General features: G+C 38.8%; 1 protein-coding gene across 8 annotated transcripts in view; it reads right to left on the bottom strand.

Annotated features, from left to right (window-relative positions):
- The window catches only part of ntm (neurotrimin), a 395,280-nt gene that overhangs the window by 54,025 nt on the left and 318,247 nt on the right, over positions 1-23,008 (bottom strand). For all 8 annotated transcript variants that reach the window (XM_046861584.1, XM_046861590.1, XM_046861585.1 and 5 more), the window contains one exon: positions 8,639-8,871. In XM_046861584.1, coding sequence (XP_046717540.1) covers positions 8,639-8,871 — 233 coding nt within the window. The remainder of the gene's footprint in view (positions 1-8,638; positions 8,872-23,008) is intronic.

Genomic DNA, 23,008 nt, shown 5'->3' on the forward strand with positions numbered 1-23,008 from the left:
ACCACACCGTCTCCATACCCCCCAGTCCTCTACATCTGCCTCTTTCAAACTAACCACCTGCACATCTTCCATCACCACATCCATAAACCTCCTTCTTGGCCTTCCTCTTTTCCTCCTGCTTGGTGGCTCCATCCTCAGCATTCTCCTACTGATATACCGCATGCCCCTTCTCTGTACAACCATCTCAATCGCTCCTCTCTCACCTTGTCTCCAAAATGTCTTACCTGCTTGGTCTGTCTCTAAACCATTGCAGGGTCTAAACACTGTCTTATAAACTTTCCCTTTCACTTTTCTATCACAAATCACTCCTGCTATCACTCTTCTCCACCCACTCCACCCTGCCTGCACTCTTTTCTTCACTTCTCTAACACACTCTCCATTACTTTGCACTGTTGATCCCAGGTACCAAAACTCCTCCACCTTCTCCACCTCTTCTCCCTGCAACCGCACCACTCCACTGCCCTCCCTCTCATTCACACACATGTACTCTGTCTTACTCCTACTGACTTTCATGCATGTGTGTATTAAAAAAAAACAAAAAAAACAGAGGCTGAGGATGCCATAGAAGTCAGGAGGCTTGAGGCAATTCCAGCTTTTCACACATACATGCAGATAACCAAATGTGGGGGAAAAGAAAAAACCTGCATGAAGATTATGACACTCTGGATATGTTCAGCTATGACCTTGTTCTGCATCACCGAGTGCCGAGTGCAGTATATGGCTGCTGCGTGACCTGTGGGGGTTTCCTTCAGTTCGAATGGCTTGGCTGTTTGGACTGCGCTGGATTAGTTTTGGCATAAACATGACGTGCTTCTACAGACATGATCCTAGCGCTGTTCAATCACACGTTTGCACGCGGAGGCACACGACAGCATGAGGATTTTCAACTGTAATTCGTATACTTTTCCTCTAATATATCTGTTTCCATTCCGTGTCGTCTCCTCAGCTCAGATGTGTCACAGTCAAGAAGTCTTTACACCATACAAAAAAACAAAGGCAGTGGCAGAGACAGAGCTGCATGCTAGAATAAATAACTCTCAGCTCTGACAGAAACCCAAGTTATCAGGTATATAGATTTAAGACTGGAAACTTTCCATGGGAAATAATGGGAATTAGTGGGAATTAATGTGAATAAACTGGGAATTAACAAAATTGCAGGTAAGCCTATAACAGGAAACTGAAATGTACATGAAAAAAATATTGCAGAATAATTACTCCGATATTACATAAATATATGTTTAAAACTTCCTTGTGCTGTGTGTGAGCTGATGTGCAACAAAATTATACAATTAAATCGAAGTCAATATTAAATGTTTTTAAATCTGTATTAGTTTGCATGATTTTGCAGAGAAGGGGAATGAATATCAGTAGGAGTAAGACAGAGTACATGTGTGTGAATGAGAGAGAGGGCAGTGGAGTGGTGCGGTTGCAGGGAGAAGAGGTGGAGAAGGTGGAGGAGTTCAGGTACCTGGGGTCAACAATGCAAAGTAATGGAGAGTGTGTTAGAGAAGTGAAGAAAAGAGTGCAGGCAGGGTGGAGTGGGTGGAGAAGAGTGATAGCAGGAGTGATTTGTGATAGAAGGGTATCTGCGAGAGTGAAAGGAAAAGTTTATAGGACGGAGGTGAGACCTGCGATGTTGTATGGGTTAGAGACAGTGGCATTGAGTAAAAGACAGGAGGTGGAGCTGGAGGTAGCAGAGCTGAAGATGTTGAGATTTTCGTTGGGAGTGACGAGAATGGACAGGGTTAGAAATAAGTTTATTAGAGGGACAGAGCATGTAGGATGTTTTGGAGACAAGGTGAGAGAGGCGAGATTGAGATGGTTTGGACATGTATAGAGGAGGGACATAAAGTACATCGGTAGGAGAATGCTGAGGATGGAGCCACTAGGAAGGAAAAAAAAGAGGAAGGCCAAGGAGGAGGTTTATGGATGTGGTGCGGGAAGACATGCAGGTAGTTGGTTTAAAAGAGGCAGATGTAGAGGACAGGGGGGTATGGAGACGGATGATCCACTGTGGCGACCCCTAATGGGAGCAGCCGAAAGAAGGAGACGTTTGCATGATTATCATCTTATGACAAAACAAAATGTTTATATTTATGTTTGCACATAATACAGTTTATATACATATATACTTAATACTTATATACTATACCTTTGTTTTTGACAAATTTCAAATTAATTCCCATACATTTACATAAATTCCCCAAAAATCCCAATAAATCCTGGTAAATATTTAAAGATTGGAATATTTCCAGGATGCCATTTCCATAGAAAAGTTTTTAGAAATTTTTTGAGAAAGTTTCTGCCCTATTGCAACCCTAACCACTTATAAACACGCAGGTTTGTCACCTAAAAAACACCACTCTCAGCCTTTATACCCATATACTAATATTCTATGTAAAAAATAGATAAATAAATAAATAAAGCCTTAATATGGACTCTGAAAACACTAGAAAGGAGCTGGATGAGTAATGGGTCCTCATAAAAATCTTAGTCATTTGTGTACTTAAGCTCTTGTAGAGAATATTAGATATTCAAAATACTAATTTGCAGACTTACACGCTTCTAAACATCCAATACAGGTGCTATGCTTTAAATGGAATATTTCACATACTGCTTAAATACACCTCGGGTCCATGCTGGGAATCGCGGTATACACAGGGTAATGTGCAAAACCAGGAACAAGAATTGTGAAATATTGGAGCATGTTAGCACTTAGTGGTTCCCAGCGAATGCTACTGGGGGTTCAATTTTGCTAAAAAAAAAAAGGGGGGAAAAAAGGACACAGGTGGTGCAGTGTTTAATCCTGAGTTTGATGTTACTGAAGTAGTTTGCGTGTTTATTTCTAGTTTTAAATTTATTTTGCATAACTCCTAAAAGCAGGCCAATGGGTGTAATGGTTATAAAATATTGCCCTTGGTGTAATTGAGTGTGTGCATGATAATCCCACCAAGTGTGAATCAAAGGAAAGGATTTATCCTGATCATTAAAAAAAAAAGATCAAGATAAAGCTAAAGATGAATGAATAAACATTTTCACATACTGATCAAGGATACTGCTACACCCTAGATAGAAGCTCGTTTCCATCACATTTACGGCATTTAGAATTCACCGTAATTCAAAGCAGCGTACAAAAGCCCTCTTGGCCTGTATTAGTGGTCATCAGTGGTGGACAGTATCAAAGTGAATGGAATTCATTACTGTACTTAAGTAGCTTTATTATGTATCTGTACTTTACTGAAGTATTTCTATTCGGGGAGACTTTTACTTTAAGCTCACTACATTTAAAATATCGTACTTTTTATTGAAATACATTTCGCGAAATTAGTCATTGCTTTTTATTTGAGTTGATAAAAACGTCCAATCAGAGTAAAGCGCACGCTCTGTTTTTAACTTGTTTTGCTTGCCGCTTGGTGGTACAGTAATCCCCCATTTATTGCGGTAGTTCGAAAACACTGTGATAAACGGACCCCAAAAAAGCTATTTTTAAATACAGTACTGTACTGTATAAACATTTACTTCATTTTATAGTTAATAATTATATTTTTTATGAATACATTTCATTATTTCAACATAAAACTCCATAAAAACAATCCCTATAAGTTTTTTGGTCTATCGTGCTATCCGCTAGAGACCGGGAAATTCAGCCAAACTAATTAGTTATATGGCAAATGCAATTCCGCAATAAACCGGGGGCGCAAACATACAGTTCAGCGTCAGTTCAACAGCAAGCAGAATATTTTTAAAGCAATAAATGATGGAGGAAATTTCTGACTCGAACTCGCCACAACCTCCGTGGCCTTAATTGTGCTATTTTTTTTAAAGTAATTAAAAAGTAGGTTTTATGATAATTGTAAAAGATATCAATCAGTGTTTGACTCATTAATATCATTTTATTTATAGATTATTGTGCTAAGAGTAACAGGGTCTTTTCACAAAAACTAAGTTGATTAAGCAGAGTCTTGTGACCAAAATGATAATAGGAACATCATAGCCATAATAAATCATAGTACTTTGGATAGTTTGTACATTTGAAGGCAAATACTTTTGTACTTTTACTCAAGTGAATGTTTAAAGGGAACACTTTTACTTTTAGTGGAATAATATTTTATTTTTATAGTGTATCTTCACTGTCACGGCGTCAATGTTTGATTGAAGGCCGTGCCGCCTTTCAACCATCAACTATTGCATGCTCAGTTGCGTAGTGTACAGTCTACACTCGACAATTTCTGCCAAAATCATCACAAATACCTTCACACAAATCTGAGTATGTTACACAAATGCCCGTATTTGAAGTATTAATCCGCATCCTGTGATCTTAAAAAATAATCTGATGTAAGCCAACCCTATTATTGCAATCTTTAACAACCAAGTGATGATCTGATGCAACAGAAAGCATATTTATCAGCTTAAAAAAAAAAGGCATTCTGAGCCCAGAGGCGGTGAAGGCACACAGCCGCCCGGAGTGTAATCACCCCAGGGCGATGAAGATGTTGAGGATGAGGAAGAGGAATAGAAGAACTGACAGCTTCACTCTCATGCTGTCTAAATCCTTAATAAACTTCATCGGCCCATCTGTATCGACCAGGCATGCGGTCTAAACGCTTACTGGATTTATTTGCCACAAGCCATATGCATGGAAAAAAAAAATCTACATAAATAATATCAAATTGCTTTCCGAAGTCACAGTGTTGGCTGAAGCTTGGATGCACGGTCTTCAGCGTAAACTGTCATTCACAAAGACGTCTCAGTGTTTGCATAATCTGTCCTCATATGGGCCATTACTAACTCGTTTCTCACTCTAAATGAGAAGTAAACATTTGGGGCTCTTTACATATGGAGAGCAAATTGGATTTCTATTGAAATGTGTTGTTTACTTTGCAAATGATGGAAAGTCTCTCTCCCTTTCTTATGCTCTCTCTCTCTCTCTCTCTCTCTCTCTCTCCCTCTCTCTCCCTCTCTCTCTTTTTCATCTAGCACACTCTCTCACCAGCTGCTCATGTCCCAATCTGTCAAATGACAGCTAAAGCGCTTCCGTAGCAGTGTGAGTAGTCTTTCAGAGAATGCGCGCCGTGTGTGTTTGCGTTCTGCAGTTGTGCATCAGCTGACCTTAACACTTATACGTCCCTCAACTCTCTCGATCACACCACAATCCTGGCACCACGTTGCCAAGGTAACAGGGCAGATCGTTTTTTCGATCTGGATTGTTCAAGACCAGCAGTCATTGCAAAGTAAACCTTTTTGGATTCTTTCCTCTTGATGGCTTAATAACCCTAATAATTTCAGTGTTAAATGTAAATTGGCCAGAATAGCACAAATACAACGTACAGAAACACAAGGGAACACAAAATACAAGTGAAGAGAAAAGAAGAAGCAGCAAATATTGCATTGGTGATTCTCCTGAGTGTCGCAGTAATGTTTTAATCCAAGTCATGCACAGCAAAATTTCAAGACGAGAATGGAGTAAAGAAGGTCAGGAAGGGAGAAATGGTGAACTTTTGCTTTAAGACTCGCTACAAAGAGCTTACATCTGCTCACATGTGCCGCTCGTTGGTCTTTGATCTGGTTCTGGTCTAATTGCTGTGGTCTAAAGGGCTCTGTTCCACTCGTGTGTGAGAGAGAGACAGAGCTAATCGAGTCCTCAGAGCGCAGCCAAGCCGGTTCACACCCCTGCCCAGGATCATTCGCAGTTATAAAGCGTATTTCGAGAACCTATCGGTTGGAGTGCGGATTTGTATGCAAAGAAATGTTCCTAGCAAAGAACGCGTCCTGGGAGAGGAGGAGGAGTCTGTCAGGTGGTGACCGGTGATAGACATAATAATTAAAATACCACTCAAAATGTAAATAAATTTTTTGAAGTAAAACTGGTTGTATTGCGCCCCTCGGGGTTTTAGGAAGATGAGCACGAGACGTGGCGAGTTTGCTTTAATGCCAGCTGTGGGACCTAGACAAGGGTGCCAACACTTTTGCATGTTTAAATACATGAACATAACATCCAAAAGCTACAGTAAACACGCAGTGTTTTGGGATCTCATTCTCGAGAAAAGTAAAATCAATTATCAGGAGCATGAAAAGTGCGGGTGAATAAATAAATAGGATGTAATAGGAACTAACAAAGGGTACTAGTAAAAAGTACTTTAAGTACTTGCCTTTAAAGGCAAAAAGGCAAGTCTGTGACTATCGTGTCTGACCAATCAATGCTCAGTATTTTTAGGTGTATCTACTGTGCCACCAGGTAGAAAAAGAAAATCATTATGGGATAGTTTCCAACCTGCCAAGCAGACGCCTGTAGTAAACACAATATACTGTACATACACTATATAGACAAAATTTGGACTCTTGACCATACAATTCTTATGTGTTTTTTCAGCATCTTATTCCACATTTACTCCCCATTTGCTGTTATAATAAACTTCACTGTGCTGGAAAGATGTTCAACTAGATTTTGGAGTGTGCATCTGGAGATTTGTGCTCATTGAGCTCTAACAGTGGTAATCAAGTCAGATGTCGGTAAGGTAAGGAAGCCTGAGATGTATTCAACATTCCAATTCATCCCAAAGTTGTTCCGTAAGATTGAGGTAAGAGCTATACAGCAGACTACTCAAGATCCTTTACAACAACCAATGTAAACCATATTTTCATGGACCTCACTTCAGATGGATCTCAAATGTTGAGCTAGTTGCACAACCTCAAATGACTGTATAAGACTGTAGAAAGAACATTATTAATAATCCTACATTCGAGTGCTCATGTTAGTTTTCACTCTCCAGTGTTGTATTGCTTTTAATATTTATAATCACACTCTTGATATCATCCAAATGAGGATGGGTTCCCCTTTTGAGTCTGGTTCCTCTCAAGGTTTCTACCTCATAACATCTAAGTGAGTTTTTTTTGCCACAGTCGCCACGGCTGCTCATCAGGGATAAATAACCATTGCTCACCTTGACTCTTAATTCTGTTTAACTCTCAAATTCTGTAAAGCTGCTTTAAAACAACGTCCGTTGTGAAAAGCGTTTTAGAAATAAATTTGACTTGACTTGACTTTGGACATGCTGAAACAAGTTTAAGATTTCTAGTACAAGTGAGTGGAAAATTTAAAGGCAACTGCGTCCAAAGACATCACGTACGATTGTGTATCCTTAATGTTGTGGTAATAGTTTGAGAAAGAATCACATACGGCTGTTAAAAATACAGATTTTACGATATATTTATCTAGATAGTGGACTTTATTAAGCAAAAGAAAGGCTACTAAAGTAACATAAGTACTGTGATTCTGTAAGTGTTTATCTAAAAATTGTGACTGAAAGCTCGGTATAATGTACAATGTGAATATGCTGTGCAAAGGAATGATTAACATCCTGAGTAGAATCTTACAAGAGCCCATCTCATTACTCACAGCATGCAATTAAAATTATACATTTGTTTTAGAAAAAAAACGTTTTGGTATTTTCTATTCATTTTTTTTTTTTCAGACTACTTTCACCCTACACATTACCTTTACAACATTTGGCAGTTGCCTTTATCCAGAGTGATTACAATTTAACACATTCGTACAACATGGGGTTAGGAGCCTTGCTCAGGGGCCCAGGAGCGGCAGCTTGGTGTGGCTGGGATTTGAGCTCACGACCTTCAGGTCCAATGTCCAATGCCTTAACTACTAAGCTAAAATTGTCTGATGTACAACCAGAGTTAAGCGAAACCGTGGTAACTGAAATGGATAGCTTATATAGTTGCATCATATATAAGGTGTATTTATGACTAATAATGAAGTAGTAAAACAAAATGTTATTCAACAAATAAAAAAATATAATTCTTGATACGCTGAAGCTTTCTGTAAGTAGACATTTTGCATTCATGGAAGGAGACTGCAATGTCAGTGCTTTGTAAAGATTGAGATGTTTTGCTTATGTTCTTGCCAAAGTTGATGTAGATGGATGTACATTTTGCAGACAGGATAATATAATAATTATGTCATATTCAGAAACACTGTATCGCTATAGATAGTTAAAAAGTATGCTATGTCTTTCTAAATAAAAGTAAAAATATTCACTGAAAAATTGCTGTGATTTGGGAGATATAAAACACTTCTTGTGTGGTCCGATCTCATCAGAATAACTACTGTCTTTCTTTCACAATGCATTTTTCTTATAAAGCATGCCCTATTGTAGTTTTCTCTTACCAATGACATAGGAGCAATATCTAGAACACCAGAAAATGAATAATCTCAATAATCGGTTCAACTCAAAGACTGAATATAAGCGGCATATGGTGAAGTGCTCTTGGATGCTGTGCTTATGATTCTGAAATTTCCACTGTACCTGAATGCTGTGCTGTCACGTCTCAGTGCACCAGCCTACTGCAATGACACTGCCATCAATCACATTAACATAAGAGCCACTGAGTAGAGAAAAAAATGGAATCTCCAAGGTTTTGTGCCTATCAGCAGTAATTGCATAATTATCCACTTCATTAAAAACGTAATATCATACCTAGAGTTCAAGGTGTTTGTAACAGATACTGAAGAATGCTCGTAACAAAGGGCCTTTAGTGTAAAAACACTGCATAACTCTGAACAAACCTCAGGCATTGAAGCTCTACAGTGAACAAGCATACATATTCTAGTGGAACCTGTGCTCACCCTGTACAATGATATGGACAGATGTGGTTCTGGGCTTGCTGCTGGTCTGAACAGCGCACACGTAAAGTCCCTCGTCGCTCACGTCTATGTTGTCGATCTTGATGGTGAACTCGTCGCGGTTAAGGGTGACCAGGCTGACCCGGGGATCCACGGACCATTTATCCTCACCAGCATATAGTATACTGGACCTGTTCAGCCAGGCCGTGTGTGTCACAACATCGCCTTGAGAACAACTGTAAGAGAGATACAGGTAATCAAAATGTTAGATAGTTTCGGTATCAATAAAATGCATGAATATAAAAGATTAAACTCATTAAACAAGCTGTGCACATGTAATGGCACTCTGTTTAACTTCAGTGTTACAACTCGCTATTAAAAGGGAACAGTCTACACAAAACAGTATAACATTATATAGAAAAAACATAAACTAGTAACAGTATTGGGATGTCTGACATTTAAAATCACATACTGGACTTAGAGGCACACAATTGTATACAATGTCTTTGGAGGCTTAAGCATTAATATTTGAATTAGAAGACTTAAACCTGTTCCAGCCTAACAATGCTTCTGTGCACAAAGTGAGCTCCATTAAGATATTGGTTTCTATGAGTGGGAGTGAAAGATCTTGAGTGGCTCACTATAGAGCTCTGACCTCAACCCTGCTGAAAACTTTCCTGATGAATTGGAACACTGACTGCACCCCAGGCAGTAACACCCTTGTGTCTAAATGAGCACAAATGTCCACAGTGGAACATCTTCCTAGAAGGGTTAAGGTTGTTACAACAGCAATCATATATATATATATATATATATATATATATATATATATATAAGCATTTTTAAATCGGTTATGTCGCCGAACCCTAATATCTCGAGCACAAGGGGGGGAAATTTGCCATTTAACGTCAGTTATCTCGATCGGCGCTGTGCAGCCGCAGAAGAACTCGTGAAAGTGGCGGAAAAATCAAACAGGTGTTGTATTGTATACTGGTGAATCTCTGCTGTTAGTTAGTGCACATATGCCTTTTGTTGTTAAATGTTATGCGATGAACGGGAGGCGAAAGCCGCGCTTGGTAGGTGCGCAGCGCGGAACGTGGGATGAGCAGCAAAAGCATAGAATTAACAACGCAGCCGTTGAGAGAGTGCCGGTGGGAAGGCACGTACCGGGATACCTTCATCGTAAAACTGCTGCTAAATTCGCACTGCATCACGTCCAAACGTCGACCTTTGAGCTGGATCTTCATCTTCAGGAAGAGCCGAAGTCCGCAGCAGCCAAAACTGGCGAGAAGGGTGGGTGCGGAAGTGAGATCATGCTCTAACTTGCTGTCCAATGATAAAACGGCAGAGGTGCTACGGTTAGGGTTTGGGGTTAACCCTGGTCAGAATAGCACCAGTTAGCACTATTAGTTTTGAAACTTTTTAATACCACCTCATATACAGTATGGTTGAAATGACAATAAAAGCCACTTGACTTAGCTTGACATGAATACTGTCACGAACCGCTGTACTTGAGGAAATACAATCGCCCAGGGAACAGATGTACCAGAGAATCGAGAACGGCATGATTTATCTGCTTGAAGAGTTTGTGAGTCACCTCATTATGCAGAAACTACACCTGTGTACCCTGGGCTGGATATGCGCACTCCTGGGAAGTCCCTTAAGTCTGTCTAGTATTCAACAGACAAATTCTAATATGGCTGCTATGTAAAGCGTATGTTCATTGTAACGCTACTTCAAACAGAACAAGTTAGCTCATTAAGTCATGAATCCAACCCTGTAGTCCCTGGGTCTCTCTTAGGTTTATCAGAGCTATTATTTTTATGGAGAAAGCACTGATATCAATAAAGACGAAATTGGGCATTTAATAAAAGCTCTTTCATAGCCATTCCCCATTGGGTCTCATTCAGCCAGATTTAGCTCGTACTTTCTTTTCCAGCATACTGTTGAGACGAGATTCGATTGGATTGCTGTAATACAAGACGGAACCATTTAACAACGCGGACAGCCGAGCATACAGTACAAAGATCGGCGTCTGAGCCACTCTGTCTTATTATTAAATGCGACGACGTCAAGAGAGCGGTTGCAGAGAAACCCCGGAATGATATTCACCCTTCTCCTGCAGCTATATTTTTTTATTACAGACAATGCACTCACTGCATATTATGGATACAGCAGTTAGGTGATATCTCTGAGAATGAGATGCTAATTACTTACAGGCTCATGCTAAATGAGAATAGGCTGTGTCTAATTACAGCTATTCCTAACAGTTAACAGCACAGCCCAAAGCAGATCCTCCTGCTAAATGATAGAGCTATTAAAATCAAAAGCAATCATGCATTTAATTGATTACTTGCCTGATTAGCCATTCAATAGAAGGCAGGGACCACTTTCCATTGTGTTTGTGTGCGTTATGTGAGAGAGTGTGTGTGTGTTTATCTTACTAAGGATCGCAGCCTTGTATTTGAAAATGCCGTCCGTTTATATATTTTTTTTTTATAACACACACTTTATTCTCATTAAGGTGCATTATCTCTAGGACAAACCATAAATCATCATACTACATGGTGGTTCAGTGATAAGTGGAGCGCCGAACTGCTTCAGTTTCCGCAGGGACACAGATGAGAGAAGTGTGTCTCATTGTGGCTGTGCTTGGCAGGCAGAGGCGCCCGGTGATAGTCAAGGGCGTCTGTTATCACGGGAGACGAGATTGCAGCAGCACTCACACAAGAGATGGGGGGGGGAATAGAAGAGAAGAAAGAAAGAAGAATTGAGATCATCTGAAAGATCAGATGTTTCCCCACCATACTTTCTTTCTAATACACTGCAGTTCATGCTCCCTGGAAATATTAAACGTAATCTCCGCTGTTTGGACATCAAGCAATTTCCACCCCTGCTTAGAAATGCATTGGCAAATCGAGCATTCATCGTGTCTCCTCGGCCGATATAACAAACGCCTCCCTTGGTAGATGTAAGCAGAGAGACGTTGTCAGCACAAGGATTTGCTCCTCGTAATAACTAAACAAAAACACACGAGCTGCGGCAAGGTTGTGGCGAGGGACGAGGAGCACTGCGAGGCAATGAGAGTCGACTAAAACGATGAAAAATGCAAAGGGGAGAACAACTGTTGCGTCCGCTGTTTGACAAAAACGCAGGATGAAATGCGCTTGCAGGAATCAAAGGGCAATTCAAGAGCTCATTTTTCATGTAGACACAGATAATATGTAAATAATAGATCAGCCCATTCTGCTCGTTGCGCTTTGGTAAATGTGCAACAAAACATGGCTAATATAGGTACATCACTTTGTGGGTGAAGTGTGTGTGTGTGTGTGTGTGTGTGTGTGTGTGTGTGTGTGTGTGTGTATGTGTGTGTGTGTGAATGTGCAAGGATGCCAAGGAGAAGAATTATGCTCAATGCCATCAAGCCTTTAGAAATAATACACTGCTGAGTATACATTGAGCTTTTATGAAATTGTGTTCTGATCATTGTACAGTATTAGTGCCTCATCGGCTCAACAATCATATGTTTCTTCTCAGAATTCATTTATTAGAAGAATTTTAAACCTCCAAAAGACACTAAATTTCAGCTGCAGTCTTTAGAATGGTGCACAAAATAAAACACACCCTTAGGGTACATCTACACTAATCCGGAAAATCTGTGTTTTCGTCTAAAAAATGACCTGTGTCCACACTACTGTTTCCAATCATTTCCCAAAAATGTATCATACACATTGAAAAGTCTGATAACGCTATGTATCGTTACTGCGCGATGCGAAAACGACGTTAGACTGTTTCGAGCTGACAGGAAGGCAGTGGTAACTCAAATAATCACTAGTTACAACTGTGGTGATCAGAAAATCTCAAAATGCGCAGCAATTGAAAGAGATGCGCTACAGTAGCAGAAGACTGCATTAGGGTCCAACCACTCTGGTCAGGATTATAGTGGATTCGTCCCAGAAAAACAGAAGAAAGATGGACAAACTAAACTTTGGATAGTAACGGTGGTCGAAGTACACAAACTATAAAGTTGAGTTAAAGTAGAGCTACACTCTGTAAAATATGACTCCAGTAAAAGTAAAAGTGTTTCTTTAAACTTTCACTTGATTAAAAGTACAAAAGTATTTGCTCACAAATGTACTTAAGTATCCAGAGTACTATGATTTATTATGGCTATAATGTTTCTATTTTCAATTTTCTCACAAGACTCTTGTTTAATCAACTCAGTATATGTGAAAAGACTCTAATGTTACTCTCAGAACACTGATAATAGAATGATATTAATTATACAAACACTGATTGATATCTACTAAAATGATCATAAGCCGAAAACCTTTTTTTCAACTACTTACTGTAATAAGGACAAATAAGGCCACGGATGTTGTGGCAAGTTAAAGTCAGGAGTTTCCTCCATAATTTATTTCTCTCAAAATGTTCTGCTTGCTGTTGATCTTATGCTAAACTGTACGTTCCTGTTAAGAAGATACCAGCAAAGTGGCAATTAAAACAAGTTCAAAAGAGAGCATTCGCTCTACCCTGATTGGTAGTTTTCTGTGTGCTTGACCAGTTCTATTTTTATTAACTACTTCCTCTTCTTCTTCCTCTTCTTTCACTTGCTTCCATTAGGGGTCGCTACAGCAGATCATCGTCTCCATACCCCCCTGTCCTCTACATCTGCCTCTTTTAAACTAACTACCTGCATGTATTCCCTCACCACATCCATAAACCTCCTCCTTGGCCTTTCTCTTTTCCTCTTTCCTGGTGCCTCCATCCTCAGCATTCTCCTATCGACATACCCCATGTCCCTCCTCTGCACATGTCCAAACTATCAAGTTTTTATCCAATGATAAATAAAAAAGAACAACTGATTTTGCAACATGTAGGGAAAAAAAGTAAGATATTTGAATTAGAAATGTAGTGAATTTAAAGTTCCAAATAGAAACGCAAATAAGCCACGTTAACAAAGCGCTGGTTAATGGCTGTAGAAGAAAACTGAAGAACCTTGATGAAACCAACAGGAACCCAAAAGAAGGATCAAATTCAATGGAAGATTCTGCAGCTATGAGTCAGCAAAAACGCACAAATGGTTCTATGGTGTTAAAAATACATGAAGATCCCTTAAACATCCCCCACTCCCACCCTTTTGAGAGTAGCAGACAAAATGGAGTGATTAGTACCGATTTTCTCTGTTAATATGTTTAGTATCTGTGCTGTTTCTAATGATGTGGCTCTAAACTACATTCTGATGAGATCATTAAACACAACTATCTTATCGCACACTTTCAAATCAGATATCGAATGCCCTCATCAATACAGGGCGTTAAAGCTTTTATAAAATAAAAAAGATGAACGCAGTAGTTATAGCAGACATTACACGTTTCTCTTCCTGCATTTCTCTTTTTTCCATTTTCTAATTTTCCTTTAATGGTGCTAATGTTAGAATCATAGCTTATAGCCTCTCATTGGAAATGACTGGTCTCATATCATCTGCTAATGTGGACATTATTGTCATATGACGAAAATAAAAATTGGCCCGTATGATATTTTAAGATTGAGGATCTTTTTTGTTTATTATTTCCGAAGTGGGCTTCGAATGTGTGCGCATTGCTTTACATGATAATCAAAATAATATGAAGTCATTGTCTGCTCTAAGCACTTATACGATCCAAAAGCATTACCTGACGTGGCGCGGAAAGAATTCCAGCACTTTACATATGGACAAACGTGGCAAATCAGCATAACCCAATAAATACATATATAATGAAATAATTCTGTCTTATAGTCCCTTATCAGAGCCAACCAGACAGCAAGCCAATTTAATTCAAATAAAGTGTCTCCCCTTTCATCGTGTTGGGAAGCATCTGAAATGCACAGAGCTGAAAAACTAAGCGTCCTGTATAAACAGCCTCAGCCCATTTTCTGCTATGACAGTGTAATGTTCATGCATTATGAAAATATATTGCGGCGTTTCGCATCACGGGGACGCGCGACTACTGGCTTGGGCTAGAGGAGTTAATTTTTAATGCAGTGTCATCAGTGGCTGGTTCAAAGAAGGTTTAACAATTTCTTTTTCGAAAGGAGGGAGGGTCGTTTCTGTGACAGATTGAGATTAAATTTGCATGCGCATGAATGATGAAGAAAGCGCTCACTTCAAACACAATGCATGGCGTTCGGAAAAACGGCGCCTATTTTTAAACGGGTTTTATAATACGATAAACATGTAATATTTTTCAAGGCGGCAGACTGCTGGCTTCTTTTAAAGCGCCGGGGAAACATCTGTGATGCTTTTATGAACGTCTTACTGTCACATAGGCCTGGCGTTCAAAAAAGATTTAAGCCATTACAATGAGTCAGTAGACCCAAAAATGTCTGGCAAAATCCGGTGGAAATGTAGAAATGCATCAAAGTATGCTTTAAGAAATAAATATCTCTGAACACAATCCTTGCCTTGGTTGTGACATGACCAAGAGACACCGTTCACGATTAATCCTTCCTGGATCGGAGAATTGATTCGGCATCAAAGAGCCGCAGAGAAATAAATAGATGTAATATATAACTCCCAGCAGAACCTCCACACAGCATGAGTGACAAAGCAAATGTAGCCATGAGAGCACAACTTACAGTCTACTGTGGAACAAAAAACAAGCAAGTAAAGCAAGAATGATGAACAAACAAACAAAGAAAGAAAGAAAGAAAGAAAGAAAGAAAGAAAGAAAGAAAGAAAGAAAGAAAGAAAGAGAAAGAAAGAAAGAAAGAAAGAAAGAAAGAAAGAAAGAAAGAAAGAAAGAAAGAAAGAAAGAAAGAAAGAACCAGGAGTATGGATAAAAGAAAACAGGGAGGGATGGTGAAAGGAAGGAAGGAAGGAAGGAAGGACTGTGAAAGGAAGGAAGGAATAAAGAAAACAGGGAGGGAGGTTATAAAAGGAAGAAAGGAAGGAGGACTAAAGCAAGAAAGAAAACAGGAGGGGCTAAAAGATGGAACAAAGAAAGAAAGGACAGAAGGAAGGAAGTGAGAGAGGAAGGAAGGACTAAATCAAGAATAAAGTAAGGAAGAAAAAAGGAAGAGTGTCATGAAGAAGAACAGAAGGAAGGAACTAAAGCAAGAAAAACAAATTAAATGAAAAGGAAGGAAGGAAGGAAGGAAGGAAGGACAGAAGAAAGGAAGTGAGAGAGGAAAGGAGGACTAAATCAAGAATAAAGTAAGAAAGAAAAAAGGAGTGTAATGAAGAAGAACAGAAGGAACTAATGCAAGAAAAACAAATGAAATGAAAAGAAAGTAAGGAAGGAAGGAAGGACGGAAGGAAGAACTAAAAAAGAAAAATGGAAGAGTGTAATGAAGAAGAGAAGGAAGCATCTAAAGCAAGCAAAAAGGAAGAAAGAAAAAAAGAAAGAAAGAAAGGAAGCAAGTAGGAAAGAAAGAAAGAAAGAAAACTGCTGAATTTTAGACCCCTGTTGGTTCTAGTGCATTTATACACTAATTATTAAATAGTAATTTATAAACGTGATGTTTCAGGTTGGAGAGAAAGATCAGGACAGAGTTATACTGTTGCAGAAAACCAGGGTAGAATGAACCCAATTGCACAATACAAACAAAATCACATTGAATTGGTCCAGAGTAAAAAAGTGTTTATTGTATAATTGATCTGTTCCAGTCTGATTTTCTCACCGAAACCTAAACATTTTCCCAACAGGCCTTAACTCTGCCAGAGAACACAAGCAGTTATGACCTTCGATGTCCGCTATAGCCAGGGGTTTTTGAACAAAGATAGACAGCAGGAAAATAATAATATTTTTTTTTTCTGCTGGATCACTGGCAAAAAAAACCTTTCCAACTGCAAATCATAACTGAGACCAAAAGTTTACCTTCATAGAATTAAAGATATTTAATCACAACTCCATGCATTTTACTTCACCAGACATTTCCTTAGGCAAGTGTTTATAGGACTGTGGTGAGACCTGAGATGTTGTGTGGTTTAGAGACAGTGGCAAGACAGGAGGTAAAACTGGAGGTAGCAGAGCTGAAGATGCTGAGGTTTTCATTGGGAGTGACGACGATGGACAGGATTAGAACCGAGTTTATTAGAGGGACAGCACATGTAGGACGTTTTTGGAAACAACGTTTTGGGTATATCGGTAGGAGAATGCTGAGGATGGAGCCACCAGGAGGGAGAAAAAGAGGAAGACCAAGGAGGAGGTTTATGGATGTGGTGAAGGAAGACATGCAGGTAGTTGGTGTGAAAGAGGCAGATGTAAAGGACAGAGGGGTATGGAAAACGGATGATCCGCTGTGGCGACCCCTAATGGGAGCAGCCGAAAGAAAAAGAAGAAGAAGAATTTCTTTGGCAGGTCAATAATGTGCCTGTGCCTTTAAAAGGTCTACTTTTTTGAGCAACTTCCAAGAACTTTGGTTTGAAAACCAACAAAGTAACCAATAAAGAACCTGGATGCATTACCAAGAACTTACCAAGCAGACATTACCAAGAAGAACCAAGAACCAAGAATCCAATGGATCAAAACCTTCTCCTTAACCAGTGTAGAACTTTCAGAAATTGATGTAATGACTTTTAATACATTCTAAATAATAGAAATGTATCTGTAGCTCTACTCTCAACAACAAAGGAACCAGTAAAGAATCTGAAGGCATCAGGGACTAAATGTTTACATCCTACATTAATAGAATCCGAAATCACCATGATGTGAAATCCTGATGTGCAATGCAGAAGTCCTCGTTCTAGAATTGCGATAAAAGTCCAGACTGAAATCCGAAGGTGAGCGATATGGCCAAAGAATATGGGTGGCAGCATCATGCAGTCTTTTGTTGGAACCAGTGCACTTGGCATCATCAAGAAGAAGGATGAAGCAACAGCAGACAGAAATAACTGCAGCAAAAAAAAATTTGAATTGTGTAGAACATCTGTGGACTGGACAGAAGTGCATATCTGAGAAAAGTGTCCTACAATCGTGACTGAGTTAAAGCAGTCCTGTCAGGAGGTACTGTATGAGTAAAAAGCTGCCCCTGAATGTGTCATTCAAATTCAAGCAATTGTACAGCAATGCCACCAGAAGAAAAACAAAGCTTTTGACCGAATAAAAATCACATAAAAAAACCCCAGGAAATGCATGTTAACGTGAATAATGAGTCTGAACATGTACACAATATTTTGATTAAATTCAGTGTTTTTTTATTTTTACCATAAGCTTCCTATAAGCAACATAAGTGATTATGTGTAAAAAACATAATTAACCATTATTTTATTTTTCATTCTAACATTGGGACCACCAAAGAGGTGAAGGACCAATGATTCAGGAGGATTATATGAATCAAAATATTGGGACACCTAACTTTTCCAGACATATGTGGTTCGTTGCCAAACTGTTACTACAAAGTTGGGCCGGAGACCCAAACCTGTTCCAGCATGACAGTGCCCCTGTGCACAAAGCCAGCTCTATTAACATTTGTTTTCCATGGGTTGAGTGGCCTCCGATAGAGCTCTGACCGTATATATATATATATATATATATATATATATATATATATATATATATATATATATATATATATATATATATATATATATGTGTGTGTGTTATAATTTAGTGTATATATATTTATATATTTATATAGTTTATACTTTATATTTATTTATTTTTTCGTTATTTTATTTTATTTTTTCTTTATTTATATTTACATCTTCAGTATTGGACAGTCGTAAAAAGCATTTTACTACATGACATGAAATATGTGACAAATAATATTTGAAATTGAATTGAAAGTATTGTAAATGCTTTTATACTTGAAAGGTGCTTTTATACTTGTCACATGTACTTTACAATAGAGTAAAAGTCTTTCTCAAGGGCCCAAAAAGTAGCAGCTTAGCAATATTTTGGCTTGAACCCCGACCTTTCGATCAGTACCCCAGAGCCTTCTTTAAAGAATTATGCAGTCAAAGAACGACTCCCGTAATTTCCGGACTATAAAGCGCACCCATATATAAGCCGCACCCACTGAATTTTACAAATATTTCTATATGTTGCTCTTCCTTTAGGAGCAGAGCACTAGTTTAGGAAAAGACCGGCACAGCATTTTTCCGGTATTACTGCGTGTGTTCAAGACGAGGATTATGTGTTTATTATTTTCTGATGCTCATTTCTAAGTTTCTTTGACTAACCTGTAACGCTGTTGCCAAGAAAAATAAAAAAGCACGAGTTTTGGAAACCTGTCTGTGCTTATATGATTTCTGTTGCAACTGGAGTTAGTGAGCTCTCCCTTCACCCAGACTCAACGCGTTACAACGGCTTGTATCTAAACAGTAGCCGACCAAGAAAGTCATTGTTCAGTGTCTTCCTCCTTCCTTTCACAACTATTTTTCGCAGGAGTTTATCTTTTGGCATCGTCATGCGTTTAAAAAAAAAATGTTTTTTCTCCCGATGCCGTGCAGCTCAGAACACAGGTGAGGTGCGTTTTCTTCGTTTAGATTCGGAAATTTCATTGGTTTAATGTTATGTCGCTCAGTTTTTTGGCTTGAAGTTTGTGAAACCGGGAAAAACCCAGGAAAAATCCATTAATAAGCCGCTTCGTTGTTTAAGCCGCGGTGTTCAAAACGTGGGGAAAAAGTAGCGGCTTATATTCCGAAAAATACGGTATATAATATAGTTTACGAATGACTATAAAGTGCAATGTCTAATTTTGTACATTTGAATGCTACTTAAAATTTCTTTATGGCTTTTTGATTATAATTCTGCAGCTAATTCTCAGCAGGACGCCTTATTTCATCATCAGAAGCAATGCTTTTACTGCCTAAAGCACTTAATGACATTTTATTAGCATGCATTTATTTATAGCATTCATCACTGCTGTGTGGGTGTGAACATAAAGTTATTACTTATAAAAAAATAATTAAAAAAAACATATCCATGGCACAGGAGGTGCCCTGTCTGCTACTTCAATTTTGAGACGCACTACCAATGCAACCCTGTTGTTAAACGAATACTCATGCTAACATTAAGCTGAACAGTATAACAGCCAGTGCACAGCTTTCACGTCAATCGGAATGGCGGAAATAAGAACAATAGATCGAGTGGCTGCTGTTGTTAAACATCTAAGTGAGATTTTCATGCTGAGCATTTTTAATATCCAGCTGTACACTGAAACATGACAGATCAAATTTTATACTTTTAATAAAATAAAAAGAGATTTTGAAGATTCTTTATATCAAATGCATCAAATGCAACCTTCAAGGAAAAAAAAAAACATGACAAGATGTCCTACAGTTGCTTTAGTTAAAAAATAGAAAGCAGTAGAATCAGTGTTGTGGCCTGACACATACATTACATGGACAAAAGAATATGGACACCTGACTTTTTCCACCCATATGTGGTTCTTCCCCAAACTGTTACCACAAAGTTGGAGGTACAAATTGTGTAGGATGAATTTTGTATATAATAGGGATCTACAAAAAATTTACAACCGGGTGTCCACAAACTTTTGTCTACAAAGTGTATTTTAAAAATACTTGTGTCTTTATTCATTTTTTAGAGAGAAGCAAGTGAGCAAAAGGCGGGAATTGTTTTCCAGTAACACATCCTTCCTGTTTTATTCTGCCAACTAGTACCATTCTTATAAACTATCATTATTGAGCAACATTGCATACCTTTAAACGATGTACAGTTACATTAAATAGCTAGTCCATGTTACACAGACAACTTTTCAGAACTAGAATATAGACAACAATGTTAGTCTGTGCATGGATCAGCATGTGGTGAAGACGTTTCTTGTAAGTGAAAGGCGTACAACCAGCAGTGTAACCAGCACTCTGCAGCGAAGAGATACTCAGCTGCAGTAAGACATATGAATGGTGTATTCGTTTCAAAGATGGTCGTACGTCCATCACTGACCCTCTCAGTCGTGATTTTCCCAGTCCACAGCTGTCATTCCTGTGAACATTCAGAGCATGGAACGCCTGGATAATCTACACGTATCCTGTCATGACATTGCAAAACAACACAATCATTCACCACGCCGTCCTAGGATGGTTTAGGTGTACTGACAAATCTTTCTGTGCGGAATCTCGCGAGGCATTAGTTAAACGCTGGGAGAAGTGTACAAAAGTAGCAGAGGAGAATGTCCAAATATAAATGCAGTTTCCACTCCTTGAAATGTGTCCCTTTATTTTATAAACCCTAAAGTCCTGGTTTGACTTGAATGGCCCTTATAAATGTATATGTATAAACATATACACACATTATTTATATATACTATAGATAGATAGATAGATAGAGAGAGAGAGAGAGAGAGAGAGAGAGAGAGAGAGAGAGAGAGAGAGAGACATTACTTATCTTGGTCTTAAGATGTAGCCCAGGGTACCTGGTGACTAATCTGGCTCTCAGAGAAGTCATGTGTTTGTGTGTTTGTTTGTTTTTCCTTCCCCAGGCTCTCAGAGACAGGATGGAACACTTGTTAAGGGAATTGGAGTCTTCTCTACAGTTGTCTCCAATGGACAAAAAAACAATTGACATTGTCAGGAGTCCCCGCTATCTTTTCCTTCTATATTCGTACCCTTCCAAGCACACACACACACACACACACACACACGTTCACAGAATCACAAGCACCCTGCCCACTTTGCTCACTTTGTTTATTCCACCACACTCTCATACTGATGAAAGGAAGTTGAAAGCCTAGAATCTCTGGTATTGGTTGGAGAATCACTGTGTGTGTGTGTGTGTGTGTGTGTGTGTGTGTGTGTGTGTGTGTGTGTGTGTGTGTGTGTGTGTGTGTGTGTGAATGTGTGCATGTGTGTGTTTGTGGCATAGTAAATGGCACTGAGTAGAGTGGAAGCCTAAGTTGATGTGAATGAACCATGTTATCCTTTAGGCAGCCTCTCCAACACAAGGGCAAGTCACCAGAGCCCTCACTCTTAGCATGCCAATATAAATAATTCACACGCACATGCACACACTCACACACTCATACACACACTCATACACACACTCATACACACACACACAGGTATAGCACGATGAACAAGTAAACACATTTGTGGAAAAAAACTACCACAAGTGCCTATGTTTGCCTATGAAACATACACACATTTGCCCCTCACACTGAACAAAACATTGCCATTCACTGGTATAAAATGGGTTTGAAAGGATAGTTCACCCACAAAAAAAAATCAAATTGCTATTTTTTTACAACAACAACAAAAAAACAACCAAAAAGAACCGTTTATTGACAGCGCCGAAGTAAAATCTTCAGCTCTGTGAAGTTTTCCATGCAAACCATATAAATATAAAGAACCAATCAGAGTTTAAGGTCCTGATGATCATAATAGTGATTGGAAGATCAGTTATTTTAGTTACATGATTCTTTGAATCTTGTTCTTCAAAATGAACGAATCAAGTCATGTTTTTTTTTTTTATCAGAATGAAAATAAAGTGTTACATTTTTAATAAGCGGAATCCCCAATACCTCTACATAGACACACTTTGACTATAGTAACAATACTGAAAATATGACTCAATTCTATTTCCTGTGTAACGCACAGCATAGAGTACATGGGAGTCACCTGATGCTCATGCGCATCCAGTAGAAAATGAACGAATCACTCTTTGAGACAACTTGCTCTTTTAAGTCACAATAAAGACTCATTCAATATGAACGAATCCTTCATAAGCGATCCATCAATACATCATAATACTGTGTACATCATCCAATGGCATGCTATGCCATTAACATCCACCTGCCTGTATTGATTTGTGTGTACAATTACTATTAATAAACTTTTAATTGCAACGTTCAGAGAGGCAAATTATACTAAAACATTTAACCCCATACACACGCACACACACACACTTTTATATGGTACATACATTTCAAATGCTTTTCTACTCAATAGGAAAAAAAGCCCTCTAACAGCCTTTAGCAAATATTAATTAAATCAATTTAAGAAATAAATTAATGCCCCCAAACTCATATTGGACATGTTATTATATTATCCAGGACCAAGTCTCTTCCATTCCACGCTCCGGCGTGACATGTCTGGACACATGTTTTTACCTCGGCAAACTCGTAATTGTGTTGTAATTGCATCTACAAAAAAGCATGACAGTCACCTTGGCGTGCGTTTGGACTTAAAGAAAGAGGTGGGTGAGGAATTGCGGGAATTAGAAACAGATAGAAAATACTATCTTGCAATTAATGAACAATTAGGTAATCGTTTGGATTCACTCAGGCCGATATGAAGTGTGACAGTGATCATCTGCAGCGGCTTCACCCTGGTCCGGGGTTCATTCGGGCCTCCTGGCGCAGCGTAGCGCCGAGAGGATTATGGCTTCGCTTAAAATTACATCGCCTTTTTTTAGAGGGCTGTCGCACCGA

The sequence above is a fragment of the Silurus meridionalis genome, chromosome 11 (genome assembly GCF_014805685.1).
Source record: "Silurus meridionalis isolate SWU-2019-XX chromosome 11, ASM1480568v1, whole genome shotgun sequence".
NCBI lineage: Eukaryota > Metazoa > Chordata > Actinopteri > Siluriformes > Siluridae > Silurus > Silurus meridionalis.